Below are 21,872 nucleotides of genomic sequence, written 5' to 3'. Positions count from 1 at the left end.
GTCTGTTCATGTCTTCTGCCCATTTTTTTTTTATGTGAGTATCTGTTTTTTGAATGTTGAGTTTGAGGAGTTCTTTATAGATCTTGGATATCAGCCCTTTGTCTGCAGAGTCATTTGTGAATATCTTCTCCCATTCTGTGTATTGTCTTTTTGTTTTGTTGACTGTTTCTTTTGCTGTGCAGAAGCTTTTGATCTTGATGAAGTCCCAAAAGTTCATTTTGGAACTTTTCTTTCCTTTGCCCTTGGAGACATGTCTTGAAAGAAGCTGCTGTGCTGGTGTCAAAGAGGTTATTTCTATGTTCTCCTCTAGGATTTTGATAGATTTATGCCTCACATTGAGGACTTTTATCCATTTTGAGCTTTTATCCATTTCTTAACCAAAGAAAGACAGGATTCAGTGAATAAATAGTCTCTTCCATTTCTAAGTTGAACAATTTTTTAAAATAGTTCTTCAAAGGATCCCCACCAGGATCAGGACCCAGTTAACCACAGTGGCAACCATCCCAATTGGCTTTCTCTCCTACTCTTTGCTTCTTCCCAGTTCCCCACCCCAGATCCTTGACACAGTTTCACAAGTAAACTTCCTGAACACAAACCCTTATCTCAAAATCTGCTTTGGGGAATACCAGGCTAAGATACTCTTATTTCTCTTCTCATTTAGATCTTTAATCCTTTTGGAATTGACTTTTTTGGTGTGATATGAGGTAGAGGTTAGTTTTCTTCCAACATGGATAGCCAATTGTCCCAGCTTCTCCCATTACTCCAATATAATGCCACATAGGGCATGCACCATGCCACCATATGTCTATATGGTTTTGTTGGGGAGCTTTCTAGTCTGAGCCATTGCTCTATCTAATTCTGCATCGATACATAGCACATTCTAGTACTACAACTTTGTAAGATCTTGATATCTAGTTGAATAAGTTTCTTCAATTTGTTATTCAAAATCATCTTAGCTATTCTGGACATTTTCACTTTCATATAAGTTTTGGTAACATCTTGTCAAGTTCCCTTGAAAATCTGATTTAATTTTTATAGAAATTGCTTAGGATTAATTTGGGAAAAATTGACATATCTAAAATATTGAGTCTTCCAATTCATGAACATGACATATCTCACTACCTATTCATTCTGTTTTCTTTTTATATTCTTCATTTATTTATTCAACAAGTATCTATTGCCAAAACTGCCCATTAGGCGTAAAGAAGTGAACAAAATCTCATTGAACTTACATTCTGGCTAGGGTAATATTAGACAATACACAAATAAATATATATTATTTTAGATGGCTCTGATTATCTCTTAAAATCTCATTTCTTTCCATCCTTTTCTTCACATACCATTCTGACTTCCTTGAACAAACTAAATAATTTTCTGCTTCAGGACCTTGGCACTTGATTTGATATCACATCAGATGCTTTTCCCTTCATCTCAGCTCAAGTGAGGAAAAAAACAGAGTAATGGAGGTATAGAGCAACAGAAACTATATCTGGCATTTTCACTGTAAGCATCTTTGCCATAGATATTTTTGCTACATTTTTTCCCACATAACTAATTGGCTGTAAGGTCATAAAAAATTCAGAAATAATTGGTCGGCAGTTTGGTTTCATTTCTTCATTGACTCAGTACTCACATTTTTCTATTACATAAAATTGTTGCCTTCATAATTGTTTATACAGTGGTACACTTTGAGCTTACATTTCCCACAGAATTTTGGAATGTCTGTCAATGGGCATGTGACAATATTCTCAGAATAAACAACACTGTAGGAAACTTTCACAATGCAATACAAAGTTCAGTTACAGATATGCATCCCAGTATTTGGAAACTGATACTTCTCTTAATGATGGAGGAAATTTTAGTGGAAAAAGAAAAAAATGCCATGCTGAACAAGGAGAAAAATCAACAAGTAAAAATAAAATGTATAATACTATGAGCAAAAGACTTTGAAGACAAGTGTTTGGGTATAATTCACAAAATAAAATCAGTTCCTTGTAGAGTATTACCATGAATCTGCACTACACATTTTGAATGTATTCAGATATTTTTGAATTACCTGATAAAGTCCTTTGAATTTTGCTATTCATTTTTCATGTTTCATTATGTCCTTTTTAATGAATATCCCTCTTTTATTTTTCATGATTTTATCTTTCATGGCAGAGTTGCCTTACGCATGATCAGTTAGTCAAGCTGCAAAATGTTTGTAGTGAAATGCTTGCAGCAAATATGCTTACTGAGCAACAACCTAGCATGAGCAGAAACATGCTATCTTATATGGGGTGGCCAGCCAGTGAGAGCCTCATTGACAAGCTGAAACGTAAGTAGATGTCACATGAGGTGAAGGAATAATCCATGGTGCTTAGGCTGAGAAGACCTCAGGCCAAAAGGCTGAGGCAGGATGTGTGGGATCTTTCAAGGAATGCAAGGGGACACTGGCTGGGGCGCTAAGGAAAGCGAGTGGAAAGTGATTTTTAAGGTCATGAAGACCTCATAGGCCATGATAAAAATTTTAGATTCTTGTCTCAATAAGAGGAAAAGACACTGGAGAATTTTGAGCTGGGGAATGATATAATCTCAGTTAAGTTTTTAAAGGATTGCTCTGTAAACCACGTGGAGAGTAGACTTCAGGAGGTGGGATGAGAGATCAGTAAGGAGGCTGTTGTAATGACCTAGGCAAGGGTGTTGCTAGACCGGACTGAGCCGGTAGCAGTGCAGGTGTTCAGAAATCGGCAAATTCTGGAAACACACATATTACACACCAACATGTATGTAAGTGTACATTTCATGTGTTTTGCTTATTTACAAATAAATAATTTAAATTACATACATATATATAATATAAAAATATATATAACATAGAAATGTATTTATATAGATAAACAGAATATATAATATATAAATATGAATGTGTCATATGTGCAAATACATAAAAATTATAAATAAAATAGATACAGAATATGACAATTACATATAATTAAATATGATATAACCATCCCTTAGAATAATGTACTGCTTAAAATATTACTTATTTTATAAGAGAATAAAAATGATTAGAAATGACAAAAAAACTTAGAAATGGACATTGTTAATGATTTGATAGGAGAGTACTATGATACAATTAGACAAGGAAACTAAGTTATTTTGTGATACCTAACATTTTAAGAGTTAGAACTAGAGTGTTATATACTAAAACAAGTAAGCCTAATTAGTCAACAAGACTTTGTTCATGATTTAAGTATTGGGGAAGTTTGTTAAAACCTTAGAAGCTTTAAAGTACATGCTTAAATCAGGGACTGCCATCCGGAGGCGGCAACTGGCGCCTGAATGGGGACATGAGAGAAGAGAAATGAAACAGGAGAAGAAGCCCCAACATGAGTTCTACACAGCCCTGCCTTTTTCCCGCTGCTGAATTGTGGGTATGGGTAATATATCGCAGGATACGGGTAATATTAAGAGCACAAAGGACTATCATCCTTAAGTATGTTTATTGAGATGGCTCCTAAGGTGGGAAAAGCAGAAGTCAGCAAGGGCAAACTTTTGGAGCTTTTAAAGGTAATTAAAGAACACTGCTCCTAATTCCCTATATTAGGGACTTTAGATTTACAGACATGGGAAAAAGTAGGACAGGAGTTAAAACTTTTGCCTGCTAAAGGAAAACCAATTCCAATTGCTATATGGTCTACTTGGACTCTTATTCGCTCTGTTCTGTAACTTTTACAGACCCCAGTGTCTCAGGTAAAAATTGAACACAGGGTGGGCCCAAGTGGAACCTCAATCAGTATTTAAACTAAGTTAAGTTTGTTGGTTTCATTAAGATAGACATGTCTTTAAAGTTATCAGCATTAAATGTAAAACTTATTCTACTGAGGTTTGCTGAAGGCCAAATAAATTCATATTATCTCTGTTGAAATCTGTTAACAAAAAGATGACTAAACTGATAGTTAATTGTTTGTCTCAACGTTTTCATGGGTAATTGTTCAGATAACTTTCAAAATCTTTGGTAACCCGAAACTTTAAAGTTTTGCTTAAATAATAAATGAAATAAAATTTGTTGAACATCTAGGTCTTTTCCAAATGGGATAAAGTGCTAAAACATTGATTACTGGACATAGGTTTATGCTTTTAACTTACTACAAAGAACTAAGGATATTTAAATCTATTGGTAAACATGTTTTGTGCTTAACTGATTCACAAATTTGCCATTCAAGAATTCTGGTGTAACAGTTCACAATTGGTTACTCTTTGGTCTTCACTGAAAATTAAAATTTCTAAAGGTGAAAAATTCTACCAACTGTAAGTCAGATGGAAATAAGGGACACAACTCTCTATGTAAAAAAGTAGGAGATATATAAAAAAATGAAAAATGGAAATACATTTTTGTTAAAGGTAAAAAAAGGTAATTTTGTCCTAAATGAGGTGGTTATATTTAAAAAATGGCTTAGGATAAAATCTAAATGCAAAAAAAAGTTTGTAAAGAAAAATCTTTGGAAACAAATTTTAGGTGTGGTCAGGATAAACTAAAATTAAAATAAATATATTTTAAAGACACGGGTATAAAATAAAAAGTCGGTTTTCACTCTGTTCAAAAGACAAAGTATTCTCAATTTTTGGTCTCTTCTTGATAATAAAATGCAAATAGTTGTTTTCTCTCTGCCTGCCTAGAAAAACCAGTTTCTTTGTCTTACAGTTATCAGGTCTTTAACACCCCTTGCCGCCTCCTGATGCGGGAGAAAAATGAGGTATAAACAAGTCAGCTGCAAGAGAATGGGAGCAGGGGGCCAGAGTCTTTTCTACATTTCTATAAATTATATAATATGTAATATGTAAATGTATAAACTTTAAAAATATTATATTTATATAATACATAATTATGTAAAAAACATAAAGTTATAAAACTGTATTTTATACATATAAACATACATATATAGCTTATTTATTATACATAAATATGTAGTATTTCATATATAGCATTGTAGTATAATATATACTTTTATACATATAAGTATGTTATATGTTATATATAGTACATAAATATAGATACATCGATATGTATATCTAGAACTCCTCAATATTCCTGGCCATCTGGAAGGCCACACAAAGGTCTAGGATACCCAGGGCTGGGCCCAGGCTCAGGAAAGACCTAAAATAGCCCTCACCTGTCACCTCTGCCTAACCAGGAGGCCCTGTGCAAGCAGGAAGTGACAGCGAGGATGCAATCGTCAACTGTCTAGTTGTGCATTGAAGGCATGCATCAACACAGGCATTTCTAGACCCTTGGCAAATACTGGGAGGCTTATCACTTCCAGCTCTTTAGGGAAATCTCCTTCCAGTCATTAATTCACCACTAAACTGAGCTGAAACTTCAGGAATCACACGGCAAAATACACAGACTTTACAGAATTCATTCAGAAAAAAAGTGCTAAATAAACAACAAACACCAACGGGAATAACAACAAACAGCAATGACAAAAAACTTTGGGAAAATAATCTGATAATCTGATCTCCAGAGTTATCACATATTATTTAAGATATTAGGTTTTTAAGAAAAAATTACTTGACAAAACAAGCAACAAAGTATGGCTTCGTACTCAGGAAACATAGAAACTGTACGTGAGGAAGACTAGACACTGGAATTACTAGACAAAAGACTTTAAATCAATTATTTTAAACGTGTTTAACAAAGCCACATAAGAAGTTAGAAAAGATTTCTCACCAAATAGCAAATATCAATCAATAAATAGAAATTATTTAAAAAGGACCAAATATAAATTCTGAGAATAAAAAGCAAAATACTTGAAGAAAAAAAAAAGAGAAAAGTACAATTTAAAATAAAAAACAATGAAAAAAAGTGGATGGACTCTGAAAACACATTGCTTGTGTACTCATATTTACATATCCATATAGATGTACATATACAGCCAATTTTCACTATTCAAAGTAGATACGTTCTATAAAGTCACCCAAACACAGAATTTGCTAACTTTGAACCATTGGTTCTAAAGGAAGTATAGGGTTATGTTCCTGTGAACCTCTGGCCACAACATACTAATCAATACATACCCTTTTTTGTGAGTATTTTTGTGAATGCTTCTATTTAAAGATATCTTATTTAATGTATATAATTCATAAATGTTGAACTCATAGCCAACAGCACTAGAACGCATGCCTGAATAAAGCTTATCTAACACAGATTTTCTCCATAGAGCACATCACAAGCTTTTTGTGCTTAGGAATATGACGTAGCACATCAGCACTACTACTATTTTAAACACACAATCACCAATGAAAGCACTGAATAAATGTCCCATCAGTGACTTGAATGATCCACTGCTCTGCCCATGTCTATGAGTGACCGTGAAGGTGCCATGAGTATCGATTTGGGGGTTAAAAAGGTAACTTTTAGCAAGTGGGTGAGTTCACAGATATGTACTCCATGAATAATGAAGACTATGCATTTTTTTTCATTCTTTTTAAAATTAGTGTTTTTTAAAATTAGATAATGCATAGTTTCCCATTGGAAATAATTTATCGTTATTTGCTAGATAGTCTACCATTTGGATTTATATTTCCTCTTTGCCCCAAGTGGGAAGAAATGTGCATTCTCTATTTTTTGGACATGGAGTTGAATATGAATTAATCATATCCACCTTGTTAAATGTATTAATTGGGCCTCTTCGTTTTGTGCACTTGACCTCTCATAGACTGGGGTGGTAAAAATAAAGTTGCTACTAGGAGTGGTTGCTATCTATTTTTCATTGTATCTCCCATAATTACTACTGGCTTAAAACTTTTTGGTCTGAATTACATTTCTTTTGATATTCAGACCATGACCCCCTGGTTTCTTTTTGTTGATGTATGTTGAATATACTTTTGCCTATACATTTATTTTCAATATTTGTAAAGTATCTTTTTCCGTAAGTCTTCTGTATAGGATTAAAAGTTGGAGTTTAGGGGCACTTGGCTGGCTCAGTCGTTTGGGCATCTGCCTTTGCCTCAGGTCACGATCCCAGGGTCCTGGGGTGGAGCCTCACATCAGGTTCCTTGCTCAGCAGGGAGCCTGCTTCTTTCTCAGCCTGTTCCTCCCCCTCCCTGCTTGTGGTCTCTCTCTGACAAATAAATTAGAAGATCTAAAAAAAAAAAAAAAAAAAAAGTTGGAGTTTACTCTGTAATTCAATCTCAAAATCTTTATTTTAATAAGTGAGTTATGTCCATTTACTTTTATAGATAAAACCAAAATGCATGGTCTTGTTTGTGTCATACTAATTTTTATTACATATTCTAGTGTGTCTTGGATATTGAAAATGTCAACACTCTGTATTCTGACTTCTATGCATTCATGTGCATGTATGTACTTCTAATAGGAAGGTTTGCATTTCTGTTCCAGGGGTTATATTTGGGCACATGACAACCTAGCTAGACTAAACCTCTCAGTCTTCCCTGAGGCTAGCCTTGTGACGAAGTTCTTGAACTTCGACAATGGCCTCAGAGCTGAAGAAATATGAGCCACTTCTGGATCTTTCCCTTTTAAAAGAAATGAATGGTTGAATTGTACTCATTTCTCATATTTTCACTGGTTATGAGTAAGTGTGTACTTCTGATATTTACAAATGTTTGTATTTTTGATCTAGTGATTACTCTTAGAATTACTTTTATATACTCCCTCTTTAGCTAGTACCCATTAATTTCTTACCCCCCCAAATTGATAAATTTAGCATGTGTCCTATTTCTTTGTCCACTCTTTCCTTTCCCACCCAAGTTTAGGTCATAATGTTATTTTTTTTGTTTTTGGTGTCGAATAGGTTTTTTTTTTTTTTTTAAATTTTAATTTCAGGATAGTTAACAGACACTGTTACATTAGTTTCAGGTGTACAATATAGTGATTCAACAATTCTATACATTATTCAGTGCTCATTATGATACATGTACTCGTAATCCCCTTCACCTAATTTACCCATCTCCCCCACACACCTCTTCTTTGGAAACTATCAGTTTGTTCTCTGTTTTTAAGAGTCAGTTTTTGATTTGTCTCTTTTTTTCTTTGCTCATTTGTTTTGTTTAAATTCCACAAATGAGTGAAATCATATGGCATTTGTCTTTGATTTTTTTAAAAATACTTTATTTATTTATTTGACGGATAGAGATCACAAGTAGGCAGAGAGGCAGGCAGAGAGAAGGAAGAAGCAGTCTCCCTGCTGAGCAGAGAGCTCAATGTGGGGCTCGATCCCAAGACCCTGAGGTCAGGACCTGAGCCAACGGCAGAGGTTTAACCCACTGAGCCACCCAGGCACCCTTGTCTTTGATTTATTTCACTGAGCATTATACTCTATAGATCCATCATGATGTTACCTTTATATGTATCTTTCAACTCTTAAATGTGCTTGACATCCCTCCTTGATTTGTCCAAATAACATGCCATGAGTCCAACAGACAATGATCTTGCTCTACCACCCATATTTCCCTCTTCCTTACACATTTTTTTATTATACCATTTCTATATTGTCAGCGCATGTATGTTTAATATCCCGCTCTGTGACCTCATCCCCACTTTTATTTTAATCCTTTTTGCCAAAATTTTTCCAGTTTATCTTGGTTTGCTGAGGTGGATTCTCAAGTGGTTTTCTCAATAATTATTCATAGGAACAAAAGTTCCAGAATTTTCCTGTTCAAAAGTATTTGGTTTTATTTTTTATATGTGAAAAATAATTTACTCGCTATTTCTAGAAGCATCTTGTAGATTTTTCTCCACTTTCTTGTGACATTAGGTGTTTGTTACTAAAGAAAATTCTATAGCAAGATCCCCCTCCCTTGAAAATGACTTAACATTTTTTATCTAGGTTGCCCATTCCATTTTTTTCTTTATCTTTAAAGTCCAGTAAATTTGTTGGAATATATATCAAGGTTGACAGTTTGGAGTCAATTTTTTCTGCTGTAGGGCAGAAATATATGTACTTAAGTATAGTCAGTTTTTTGTTCTATTTCAGAAACTTTTTTCTTGAATTTATATCAAAGCGCTTCTATTATTTTGATTTTCTTCTTTAGGAAATATGCTGACTTGTTGACTATCTTCCATTGATTATTTTCTTTCTAATTTTTCTTAATTTTTCTAAACTTCCTGGTTCATCTTTTATAAATCGCCCTTAAATAATCTCTTTTATCCCTTCTAAATTTGTCATCATTTTTCCATTTTTTTTTCTATTTCATAAGTTCTAGCTGTTAGAAACATGTGTTATAGCTTCAGCTTTTCAAGGCAAACCCCTAAATTCCTGGACATACACTTGTGATTTCTGAAATCTACTTTTCCTTGACCCCTGTGACACTCCCCCTCTTCTCTGTTAGCTCCTATCTGATTTCAGCTATCTTTTGTGTTTTCTTTATTGTGAATGAGAAAACCTCACGTAAGTAGGTAAAAATATACTGTAAATGACTGGCATAAATGTAAGTTATTTTTGTTGCTATTTTTGTTTTCAGTGTGGTGATGTGTTGGTAGCCAGAGATTTAGCACTACAAAGGTAGAATAAAGACTTTAAAATATTTGAAGCTTACTGACATGTTAAGCTTATTTTCTTTTCTGTTTGAAGGAAGAAAGAGAAGACATATACATAAAAAAAGCAATCTCCAAAAAGGTAAAAGTCTGAGAATTCATGTCTGTGTACTTACTGCAACCCTGGTCTTCCTGCTAGACCCATCTTTCCTGTACCCCAGAAATCTTCAATGGATTTCATAAATAATGACTGTATAGAGTACAGGCTAAGTTGTTGTAACAGTGAGAGCCCAAAATACAGTGGCTTAAACCATATAATTTATTTCTCTTTCATCAAACAACCCAGAAATGGAAGGAAGAGACTGCCTTCCTCAACACATGGTTTCTGTCTCTGGGTCCAGAAGAGCTAGTGTGGTTGCCATTGTCTCCCAGCCAGGGGGAGAAAAATGGGCAAGGAAATCACCTATTGATTTCTTTTAATGGAAAGATCCAAGGTCTTTTGCTCACATCCTGTTGCCCAAAACTTGGTATTATGACCAGAGCTAGCTGCCATTGAGGCCAGGAACTATAAACTGTAGTGAGGCAGCCATGGGTTTAACTGTAACTTTATTCCTATGGAAGAAAGAGTGATTGTGGGGGACAAATAGTAGTCTGCCTACTTGCCTTACATGTTTTTATCCAGAGTCACTGACTTCTTCATATTTGGAGGAAAACTCTGACTCATATTGGCTCAAACCTGGCCTCTTGTCACCTAAGACCCTTGGCAAGAATAGGAGCTGGAACCTGGATAAAGCACGGAGCTACATGGCCAGAGACAAGCTAACCCTGAATGGGAAATGAGGGACCAGGAGAGAATGTTAGAAAGGTTTGTTGTAACTAATGAACACAGCGCTCAACAGAACAAGGAGAAACAGGGAACTTGAATTAATTAAGCAGAAGCTAGAGTCCTGGTGTCACCTCAGAACTAAGCCTGGGACACAGTTATTTAAACTAAACTCAGGCAGAGCATACTGTGTCTGTGCAGTAGACAATGAACACATATATTTCTAGCATCTCTATCATTTTATCTTCATATTTGCCTGTATTGTCTAAGTTATTTCTTAGCTTATACTTACCCGGGTCCAAGATTTTGTTCCTCTGAGTTTTTGTGAAACCTGTCTTACCTGTTTTGTTAAAATGTTGAAATTGGTAGTTTAAGCACAAATTGATTTTGTTCCTTCTAACTCCTTTTCAAAACTGTTCTCTGAAATAGTTCTCTTTCTGCCCCAAGATGAAGTCTTAGGTAAGCCCTGGAGCTGTGTTACCCTCATTCAGTATTAAGAAACCTGAGCTGATATGCAGTAAGGAAGTTGGGTGAGACCAGCCTCTTCTCTTATCCACACTCTTGTCTAACCCTCCTCAGTATCAGTGCTTTTAGCTAGTTCAAGTTGTAGAAGAGGGAGAGACGGGCATACGGAGCAGGAATAGCCCTCTTATGGGCTATGTCCTTCATGTCTCCAACATATGGAGAATGCATGAGCCATGTTTATGGGCTCTTTAAGGAACCCCTCTTTAGAAAGACTCTCTCCACTGAAGTTCCTCTAACGCAGGAGTTCCAGCTGATTGCCTACCACTTCTGCCACATACCTGCCAGGGCCATGTCATCCATTCAAATCATCTTTCTTTACAGAATATCTTTCAAGAAAAGCTAACTGACCTCCTCCCTTCCCCAGAGAAGCCCATGAGAATCGTGCTTTCTCATGATCCCAGTGGGTGTATAGCTGGTTCCCCAAACTGTCACCATCTCTAGACTTGACTGTATTTGCTATGCTGTAATTTTTGTGCCTGTGACTTATCCATTCCATAAATGGAAGCCTATATCTCCCACTCTCCTTCACCCATTTTGCTCATTTCCCACCTCCTCTTCTCTGGCATCAGTTTGTTCTCTGTATTTACTGACCTGTTTCTGCTTTTTGTTTGTTTGTTTATTCATCTGTGCTGTATCTTATATTTCACATATAAGTGGAATTAAATAGTGTTTGTCTTTCTCTATCTGACTTATTTCATGTAGCATAACACCTTCTAAGTCCATCGAGGTTGTCACAAATGGCAAGAACTTATCCTTTTTATGGTTGAGTAATATTCCATCATGCGTGAGCACGCATGCATGCACACACACACACACACACACATACACATGCACACACACACACACACACACCCCACATCTTCTTTATCCATTCATCTATCAATGAACACTTCAATTGCTTGCATATTTTGGCTATTGCAAATAATACTGCAATAAACATAGGAACATAAATCTTTTTGAATTAGTATTTTGTTTTCTTTGGGTGAATACCCAGGAGTAGATTTATTGGATTGTATGGTATTTCTATTTTTAACTTTTTGAGGAAGCTCCATATTATTTTCCACAGTGGCTGCACTGTTTACATTCCCACCAACAGTGCGCAAGGGTTGCTTTTTTCTCCACACCCTCACCAACACTTTTTATTTCTTGTCCTTTTGGTTTGGATTTGAATTTCCCTGATGATTAATGATGTTGAACATCTTTCCATGTGTCTGTTGGCCATCTGTAGGTTTTCTTTAGAAAAAATGTTCACGGGACGCCTGGGTGGCTCATTTGGTTAAGCAGCTGCCTTCGGCTCAGGTCATGATCCCAGCATCCTGGGATCGAGTCCCGCATCGGGCTCCTTGCTCGGCAGGGAGCCTGCTTCTCCCTCTGTCTCTGCCTGCCATTCTGTCTGCCTGTGCTCGCTCTCTCTCCGTCTCTCTCTCTGACAAATAAATAAAATCTTTAAAAAAAAGAAAAGAAAAGAAAAAATGTTCACATCCTCTACCCATTTTCAACCAATTTTTTAAACATTGAGTTGTATAAGTTCTTTAATATTTCGGATGTTTACCCCTTATTGGATATATCATTTGTGAATATCTTCTCTCATTCAGTAGGTTGCCTTTTCATTTTGTTGATGTTTCTCCTTCTCTGTGCAAAAGTTTCTATTTTGGTGTAGATCCAATAGCTTATTTTGCTTTTATATCCCTTGCCTGAGGAGCCAGGTCCCGAAAAAATGTTCCTGAGGCTGGTGGCAAAGATATTAGTGCCTGTCTTTTCCTCTAGGAATTTTATGCTTTCAGGTCTCACATTTAGGTCTTTAATCCATTTTGAGTTTACTTTTGAATATACTGTAAGAAAGTGGTCCCATTTCATTCCTTTGCATGTAGCTGTCCAGTTTTCCCAGCATCATTTCTTGAAGAGACTTTTACTCATTGTATATTCTTTCCTCCTTTGTCGTAAGTTAATTTAGCAAAAGTGTGAGTTTATTTCTGGGCTCTCTATTCTTTTCCATTGATCTGTGTTGTCTGTTTCTTTGCCAATACCACACTGTTTGCAATTATTATAGCTTTGTAATAGATTTTGAAACCTGGGAATGTGATGTCTCCAACTCTGTTGTTGTTTCACAAGATTGCTTTGGCTAGGGGCGCCTGGGTGGCTCAGTGGGTTAAGCCGCTGCCTTCGGCTCAGGTCATAATCTCAGGGTCCTGGGATCGAGTCCCGCATCGGGCTCTCTGCTCAGCAGGGAGCCTGCTTCCCTTCCTCTCTCTCTGCCTGCCTCTCTGCCTACTTGTGATCTCTCTCTGTCAAATAAATAAATAAAATCTTTAAAAAAAAAAAAAAAGATTGCTTTGGCTATTTGGGGTCTTTTGTGGTTCCATATAAATTCTAGTATTATTTTTTCCAGTTCTATGAAAAGTGTTGTTGGTATTTTCATAGAGATTGATTTTTATTCTTCATTCTGTTGATGTGGTATATCACACTGATGGATTGGCAAATGCTGAATCATCCTTGCATTTCTAAAATAAATTCCACTTGGTCATGGTGAGTGATCCTTTTAGTGTATTGTTGAATGCAGTTTGCTAGTATTTTGTTAAGGATTTTTGCCTCTTTGTTCATCAAGGATACTGGCCTGTAGTTGACTTTCTTTCCTTTTGTTTTCTTCCTCCTCCTCCTCCTCCTCCTCTTCTTCTTCTTCTTCTTCTTTTCTTTCTTCTCATCCTTCTCCTCCTTCCCCTCCTCCTCTTCCTTGTCTTCCTCCTCCTTCATCTTTGTCTTCGTCTTTGTCTGGTTTTGGTATTAGGGTAATGCTGGTTTTATACAATGGTTCTGGAAGCTTTCCTTCCTCTTCTATTTTTTTTTTTTTTAAATAGTTTGAGAAGAATAGGCATTAACTCTTCTCCAAATGTTTGGTAGAATTCCCCTGTGACTCCATCTAGTCCTGGATTTTTGTTGGTTGTTGGGAATTTTTTGATTGTCAATTTAATTCCATTACTAATAATTGGTCTGTTTGGATTTTCTATTTCTTCCTAATTCAATTTTGGATGATTGTATGTTTCTAGGAATTTATCCATTTCTTGTAGGTTGTCCAATGTGTTAGCATATATTTTTTCATAGCAGTCTCTATAATCCTTTGCACTTCTGTGGTGTTGGTTCTTATTTTCCCTCTTTCATTCCTGATTTTGTTTCCTCCCTCCTTTTTTCTTGATGAGTCTGGCTAAAGATTTATTAATTTTGTTTATCTTTTCAAAGAACTAGCTCTTTGCTTCATTGGTATTTTCTTTTCTTTTGGTTTCTATTTTATTTAATTTTGGTCTGGTCTTTATATTTCTTTCCTTCTGCTAAACTTGGGCTTTATTTATGCTTTTTCTAGTTCCATTAAATGTAAGGTTAGATCATGTATTTGAGATATTTCTTGTTCCCTGAGGTATTCTTGTATCACTATATATTTCCCTCTTAAAATTGCTTTTGCTGTGTCCCAAGGATTCTGGCCTGTTGTGTTTTCATTTCCATTTGTTTCTATATGTTTTCTTTTTATTTCTCCTTTGAGTTCCTCATTGACTCATCGGCTGTTTAGTAACATGTCAGCAGCATCATTTTTATATTTTTGTTTTCTCAGTGAGAAGGAGAGGCAGACATAGAATCCAAACTCTGAGTAACAGAGCCTTATGGAACAGAGGCAAACAAAAAGGTAAAAAGAAAAAAAAATTAATTTAAAAAAAGCATACATTTTCCATTTTCAGTAGCTAAACATCTAAATTCTCATGCTTTATTCTATGCTTTTAGTAACAAACCTACTTCCCTATTGCTTTATGTAGCTGTACTGTTGAGAAATATATCAGATTTAGTCAATTTCCAAAAGGTGACATGGAGAGAAAGATGATAATACCACACAAAAATAATTCTGTGATGAATCTGCAACCAGAACCTAGGACACTTGGTGACAATGCAGTGCTCCCTCCACTGAATGGATAACTTTCAGGACTGGACATAGTTTTAGACATGAAAACACAGTGTAATTCATAGGTGATGTACCTGTCCTTCCTCATGTCCCATGACCTTGAGGTAATCGTGTGGACGGGAGGGTGTCAATTTACCTCTTCTGCCTCAGTTTACTCATCTATAAAGTAAGATAAATAATAATAGCTTGACTGTCCTCCAAGGCCCATCTCAGCCTCATATAGAGCTTCGTATCCTGCAGTTTTGATGAAAGGAGAATCTAGCTCACACACTAGTCCCAAGAGGATTTAAACAGAGAGAAACTGAGAGCAAGAGAATGTATGTTTGCCAATAATGGCTACTGCTCAACAGACTCAGATTATGACCAGGGCTAGCTGGAGTATAAGTTTGGCTACCTCATTGAGAAAGGAGAGGACAGAGAAAGCAAGGAGAAAGCAGAGAGGGCCCGGGTATCTTCTCATGGGACAGTGGGCCTTGACCCTTGCAGGCAAAGAGAGGGGTGGCAGTAAGGAGGGAGGAAGGTTGGGAGAGTGAACCAAGACTGGCTAGTTTTCTTGGGTATACCTATCACTTCAGCACCATGAGTGACAGGAGAGGGGTGTTCCACAGAAAGCCACACTTACATGGATGACTTTTTACACCTGGCAATCATACTAACTACCTTACTTGGCACAGTCATGTTCTTTGGAACTCATCAGTGCAGAGAAATTTTTTAAAAAAGCTTCATCTATTTATTTGTAGTCTACATGTTCCCTATTTTACATGTCTTGAGTCTTTAGTACTAATAGCCATGCTGGTGATTCTTTTATGCAGGTTTGGGAAGCCCTTCTCTCAGTATACCTTCATAATATCTTGATAAACTTCCTAAGGTAATACTTTGTAGGGTAGAACATGCTTGACCTTGGGATGTGATTCCTCTCAGAATAGGACTCCTCAATAAACATCTCATGGGTCCATTTTTATCTTGAGATTTTAAAAAAACCTTTGGCTATTTGTTATAGCAAAGGCCCCACAAATGAAGGCTTTTTGTGATTGGTTGAAGAAAAAAAAAACCTTTCCAGCCTCACCTGATCATAATCTATTTAAAGGAAAGATGAGTTATAGTTGAGTATCTGGAGATTTTTCTCCTGGGATCTGAACTATCCAAATTAGTACCCCAGGATGCCAGCCATGGGCACAGACCTTTAGATAGAAAAAGCATCAAGTGTGTGTCTCTGACCCCAACATTCAAGAACATCTGAATAATGACAGACCCAAACATGCACATGGACATGACTCACTCTTTCTTTGGATAAATCAGATACTACATTCTTCTGGGACGTATTTAAAGTCATCTCTAACCCTGTGCCTTTTAGAACTTGGACATCAATTTCTATAAATTCCCCTTAATTGAGTTAGTTTTGGTATCCTTGCTCATTTTTGCCACCACTTTCAGCACAAATATCTTCTTTCAGGTTTAGGGTTTGGGGAAGCTATCTGACCTGTAGATTCCCCCATGAAATCTCCCTTGAAACCTTGTATTACTGCCTTTTATCTCCGTCTCTTTACTAAAGGAAATCTTCAGCATCTTCATTTAATCTGTATTTCTTTTCTGTAAGCATTGATTTTCTCATCTGAAAAGTGGGGATAGTATTAGTTCCTGTTTGATCATTTGTTCTAAGGATGAAGTAAGTTAATAGAGGCAAGGTCTAAGGATAGTTCTTGACAGAAAAGAAGCACCTAGTAGATGTCTAATTTCACTATTTTTCTCACCAAGTTGCTTCAGAAATCTACAAAATACTGTTTCAAATTTATTTGGAGATAATAGTAAAAGAAATATAGGATGAATCTCAGTTAAGTATCATTGTAACTAAGTCTAGGCCAGGGTTCAGCAAACTATGGCCCACAGGACAAATACAGCCAATTGGCTGTTTGTAAGTAAAGTTTCATTGGAATACAGCCACATCTTTCATTTCCATATTATCTACAGATGCTTTCATAATACAACAGCAGATTTGAATAGTCACAACAGCAATTAGGTACCTTAAGTATTTACTATCTCTTAGTTTACAGGAAAAAGTTCCTGACTCCTGATTCATTGACACATTTGCTACATTTCTTCAAGTACTAGACAGGCTTCTGAAAAGTTACATTTGAATGGTATTTTTGTAAAACACTACCATTTGCAATGTAATGTTATAAACAAGAGACATTTGTGTTATTTTTTTACTTTCTCAGGGAGAAAACCAGTCATCACCAGGTCTTTGAGAAGAGGCAGAAAAAGAGGTAAAAGGAAGTAAATAATATACTTTTAATAATTAAGTATCTAAATTCTTATTTTATACTCTGTGTTTTGAGTGATCAATCAGTTTACTTAATTGCCTTTTTGAATAAGTAACAAATTTTAGGATAGTCATTGGCCTTGGTTAACTTCAACAACAAGACAAGATGATATAATACCCATTCCATTGATTAGCCAGTTGATCTGAGAGACCCCAGGCCTTCTTGGACATGTAGAGGGCTTCTATTACTACACTGATAACTTCTGAGGAAGGAAATATAAGGAAAAATATAAAAGATATGACTTTCATGATATTTAACTGACCGTCCTCTTGCCCACATAGAGAGCCACAGGTTGCCCATCAAGGGGGACCCTAGGTGGCAATACAAGACTTGTGTCCTAATTTCCAAACTTCTTTTGGTTGTGTGACTTTGGATTATCATTTGTGGGTTTTTGTTTTGTTTTTTGGCCTCAATTTCCTTCTCTGTAAATGGGTGGGTGACAGGTGACTTAGACTGAGTGACCTTCTAGGCCCACTCCAGCTCTAACAGAACTAACTCTGAAAGGACCATGGCCACCCATACTTCCCATTCCATAGAGAAGCCCCAGTTTGTGTTTTTAATGAATCCCCCTCAGTTTTGATCAGAAAGGTAGGAGCACCTGCCTCTGAAGGTGTTCCTTCATTTTAAGACTTGCAATGCCTACTTCAGCAGAATCAGATCCCAGTGCCCCCACCCAAGGTATGTGCAGAGGTCCCCTCCCTGAGTAATTTGCACTTCTAGCACATTCTACTCTGAGTTTCCTTTTTAGCGACAGAGAAAGCTCACATGAAGGAGAAGTGAAACAAGCAGAGAGCAAGGAGAGAAGAGAGACACTGCCCCAGCTAGATGCCCCATTGCAATCTTGCTTTCTGTCCCTGAGCTGATTCCTCAAGACAAAACTAAAAGTGGAGAATTTTATCTCCAGCTACACAACTTCAAAGCAATAATACAAAAGGAGGAAAATCATGGCACAATGGGGAGTTGTGGTCAACAAATTTGGAGATTCAGACACCTCCGCACAAAGCTTTTAATGTAGGGTTTCAGAGAATGACATTATCTTTGTGCTCCTAATGTGCCATAAAAGAAAGACCTAGAAGGGTAATGAGTTCAGGGGGAAAGCCCTCCCATACATTTTAAATTATAAAAGAAAGATCTCAAGATGGGTGTGATCAAAACAGTGCACAGTTGTTCAGAAAAATGGAATGAAAAAAATAATGCTTCTTTACAGGTCCAAGAATTCCCAGAGATACACGTATAAATTTTTACCTTCTGGAACTTCCTGTGACCTGTGGAGAGGCAAAGGGGACTTTATATAAGGAGAAAATGATACAAGGTGGGTTTCATGATCTTCTGTGCTTTTTAACTGGGAAATACCCATGTTCCATGCCCAGTGTGGATCCCAATGCAAGACTCAATCTCACGACCCTGAGATCCTGACTTGATCCAAAATCAGGAGTCAGATGCTCAACCTACTGAGCCATGCAGGTGTCCCCTAAATATGAGAAATAACTAATTTCCATTAGCTGGATGGTCAATATTGTGCAAGAGGAAGAAGATGTGTGACAACAGCTGCCACATGGTCACCCATGGGACCTCGTCTGTCCCCTCTGAAACTCAGCCTGGCTCTCAGAGAAGGGGAGGAAAAGAATCCTCCTCATTCATCTTCAGAGCCATTCAGATTTTCCTCTTTTGAATATACTGAGATACTTTTTAAAAATAAATGTTGGTGCTAATTCTTGTCTTTGTTGCACAAACATCAAAGACATAGGTACACAGGACCAGGAGCTTTCTTCCACCCTTGCCTTCCAGGCTGCCTGTGGGCAACTGAAAGTCATGTCAGTTATCCTGCTGTAGATTCAGAGCCCAAGACATGTGGCCCAGGTCCATGGCGGAGACTACATCCTGGAGGTTCTGCAGTTGGGGGCAGGGGTTACTCCTGGCAACTCCTTGTTTTGGTCTCACAGGAACCTCAGAGAAGTGTATACAGGGTGTGGATGGAAGGTGGTTCACCCTCAGGGAATTTGAAGTTGAAGGAAAATACTCACGATCCAAGAACTGGAAGACAAGTGTGAGATGTGGCGGATTCACCCTGAAAGACCTGATTAAGGTATGCCAATGACACGTGGCTTATGTCCAGGGTTTAGTGTTATTGTTCACCAGCTCCATCATTCATTATCAGAATTTCTCAGTGTCCAGAAAACTGTTGCGATGCCCACAGGGCATGTGTTACCTACTAACATTGTACTCAGAAGCATCTTGGCTGCTTTATATTATAACTTAATCCTCTAAATGCATGAGCTCTTATCCTTTTGAAGGTGGAACAGTAAATTGTGGCCCTGATGGGGCCATAAATCATCACCACTGTGTAATGGGGTCACAGGAACGTAATTTAAATTGGGGGGTTTCTTAGACTTTGGAGGCTGGAGGAAGGAGTCTGGACCCTTCCTTTAATCATGGAGGAATCACGGGGAGTTTTGGGACTAACACAGGTGAAACACTGTTTTAGAAGTATTAGTCTGATCAGAGAATGCACGATGGGTTGGAGGGTGGAGAGTGGCAGCCATGAAGACCTCACCTGACCTTTACGGCCTCTGGGCCTGAGCCACCCCTTCTCAGCCTTCAAGGCCCAACTCAAACAGCACTCTCACTACACTGGTTTCCTGAGGCTGCTCCCTTTACAACCTGGGTGGCTTAAAACTATACAAATCCATTATCTGAACAGGTCGGGAGGCTGGAAATGTGAAATTGGTTTCACTGGGCTCAAGTCAAAGTGTTGTCAGGGCTGGTTCTTTCTGGAGCCTTCCAGGGAGAATTTGTTCCTTGCCTTTTTCAGCTTCTGGAAGTTGTCTGTGTTCCTTGGCTTGAGGCCCTTCTTGGCATCACTGCAACATCGTGTTCTATCATTACATCTCCTACTCCTCACTCTAACCCTCCTGTCTCCCTGGCAACAGGATGCTGGTCATTACATTGGCCCTGCACAGATAACCAGAATGATCCCCCCATTGCAGGATCCTTAATTTAATTACATCCATAAAGTCCTTTTTACCACTGAAGTTAACATATTCAGAGGTCTGGGGTTTAGGGTCTGACCAACTTTGGGGGCCATTATTCAGCCTACTGTACTCACCCATCTCTGGATCCCAAAACACTCTGTCAGAGCATGGTTTACTCTTCATCATCTGCACCCATTCTGTAAGGCTCATCCTACTTGTCTCCCCAAAGGCCTAGACACCTTTGTGTGCCCAGGGTCACTGATGGGGCCTACCCACTGTCCGTCCCTCCCCAGGTATGTGGCCGTGGAGTAGTTGTAGCATGTGAGGTATAGACACACAAGCTAGAAAGTTCCTGGAGGATGGAAAGGAGGCAGTGGGTGCAGAAGACATGGTGAGGAAAAGCCTGGTGAGGCTATGAGGAAAACAAGAGAGGATGCAATTTTAAAAGCTTATCTTATCTAGTCTGGGTAAGAAAGAACAGTGTGTTACAGGTTTGGAGAGGGACATTATTTTCCATGAAGACACCTTGAATTTGGGTTGACAGTGGGACCTATCTGGAGGGCAGGTGGAATGCCAAGCTCTCAGAGTAGAAACAAAGACCCATTATAGCATTAATCTTATTTCTCTTTCAGAAAAAATATCTACCAGAACCACCAAGAAGAAGAAGAAGAAAAGTAATTATCACATGACTTTCTGCCAGTGTCTTGCCCCCTTGGGATGGATAATAGCCGTGTGTCGCTTGGCGAAGCTAACAACCCAGATCGCGTTCTCTCCCTTTCTTTTGTATCTTTCCTCTGCTTCACATGCACATGTGCATTTCCACAGTGAGTCCTTCTCCAAGGGATCCTTCTTTAAGGGAACATTCACTCCCTTTATGGAGATACCACCATAGAGAACAGAGAGATTGGAAGGCTGATGTGCCAGGGGTGAGACACTGCTAACCCAGAAGATCTGCTTTGTGGAGAGACTACACTAGAGAGATAGTTTTGGAGCTGGGTGTCTGCATGAAAGCATCAGGGCTCACCAGAGGGGCTTTGTAAACCTCATTTCCATCTATGGAGGTGAATTCTCTTTCCCTCAAAGTCGCATGTGGAGTTCATGGACTAGTGGTTTCCATGGTGCATGGATTCCAAGGAAGGAGGTAGGATAGTTGGTGTTTTCCATGTCCTCTCCAAGAGCAAGTGCAAGAAAGAACCTGTGTGGTGCAAAAAAAGGAGATGGAAGAGCTTCCATTTTCTTAACCTCCAATAGAGGTCCCCTTGGTCCATCTCTGCTGTACAAAAAGTCACAGTCTTCACAAAGTTGGTTTCTGGGGCTACCTGCTCCACTGACTTTATGCTAACAACTCTGTCACAAGGGCCTGCACCCACTGAGTTTTCTGGAGAAAGACACATTATTTGCTTAAGAGTAAACATTTCAGGACGCCTGGGTGGCTCAGTTGGTTAAGTGACTGCCTTCAGCTCAGGTCATGATCCCAGGATTCTGGGATCGAATCCTGCATCGGGCTCCTTTCTCAGCAGGGAGCCTGCTTCTCCCTCTGCCTCTGCCTGACACTCTGCCTGCTTGCGCTCTCTCTCTAACAAATAAATAAATAAATCTTGGGGGAAAAAAAAGAGCAAACATCTCTATCTAGTGCTAGGGAGTCAAAGGTGACTCAGTCCGTGTTTGTCAATTGAGTTGGCCATCTCCCATCCCTTTATCACAGATGCCATCTCCATCTGGACTTACAACTCTTAAGGTGTCCCTACCTCCATTCTCAGAGCATCTCTGCAGAGGGCCTTTTCCTTCCCCAGTCCCTAGGCTTCTG

The 21,872-nt window shown here is 38.0% G+C and overlaps 1 protein-coding gene across 42 annotated transcripts in view; it reads left to right on the top strand.

The window, feature by feature from the left end:
- The window catches only part of SP100 (SP100 nuclear antigen), a 92,972-nt gene that overhangs the window by 59,217 nt on the left and 11,883 nt on the right, over positions 1-21,872 (top strand). For 16 of the 42 annotated variants that reach the window (XM_082690758.1, XM_082690751.1, XM_082690791.1 and 13 more), the window contains 6 exons: positions 9,579-9,623; positions 14,431-14,502; positions 16,989-17,036; positions 18,301-18,405; positions 19,037-19,179; positions 20,698-20,739. In XM_082690758.1, the coding sequence (XP_082546884.1) occupies positions 9,579-9,623; positions 14,431-14,502; positions 16,989-17,036; positions 18,301-18,405; positions 19,037-19,179; positions 20,698-20,739 (455 nt within the window). The remainder of the gene's footprint in view (positions 1-9,578; positions 9,624-14,430; positions 14,503-16,988; positions 17,037-18,300; positions 18,406-19,036; positions 19,180-20,697; positions 20,740-21,872) is intronic. The other 26 variants (XM_082690776.1, XM_082690775.1, XM_082690769.1 and 23 more) reach the window with 3 other exon arrangements.

This window comes from Mustela nivalis (genome assembly GCF_964662115.1).
Source record: "Mustela nivalis genome assembly, chromosome: 11".
Classification (NCBI taxonomy): domain Eukaryota; kingdom Metazoa; phylum Chordata; class Mammalia; order Carnivora; family Mustelidae; genus Mustela; species Mustela nivalis.
This window is presented reverse-complemented; position numbering and strand designations above follow the sequence as displayed.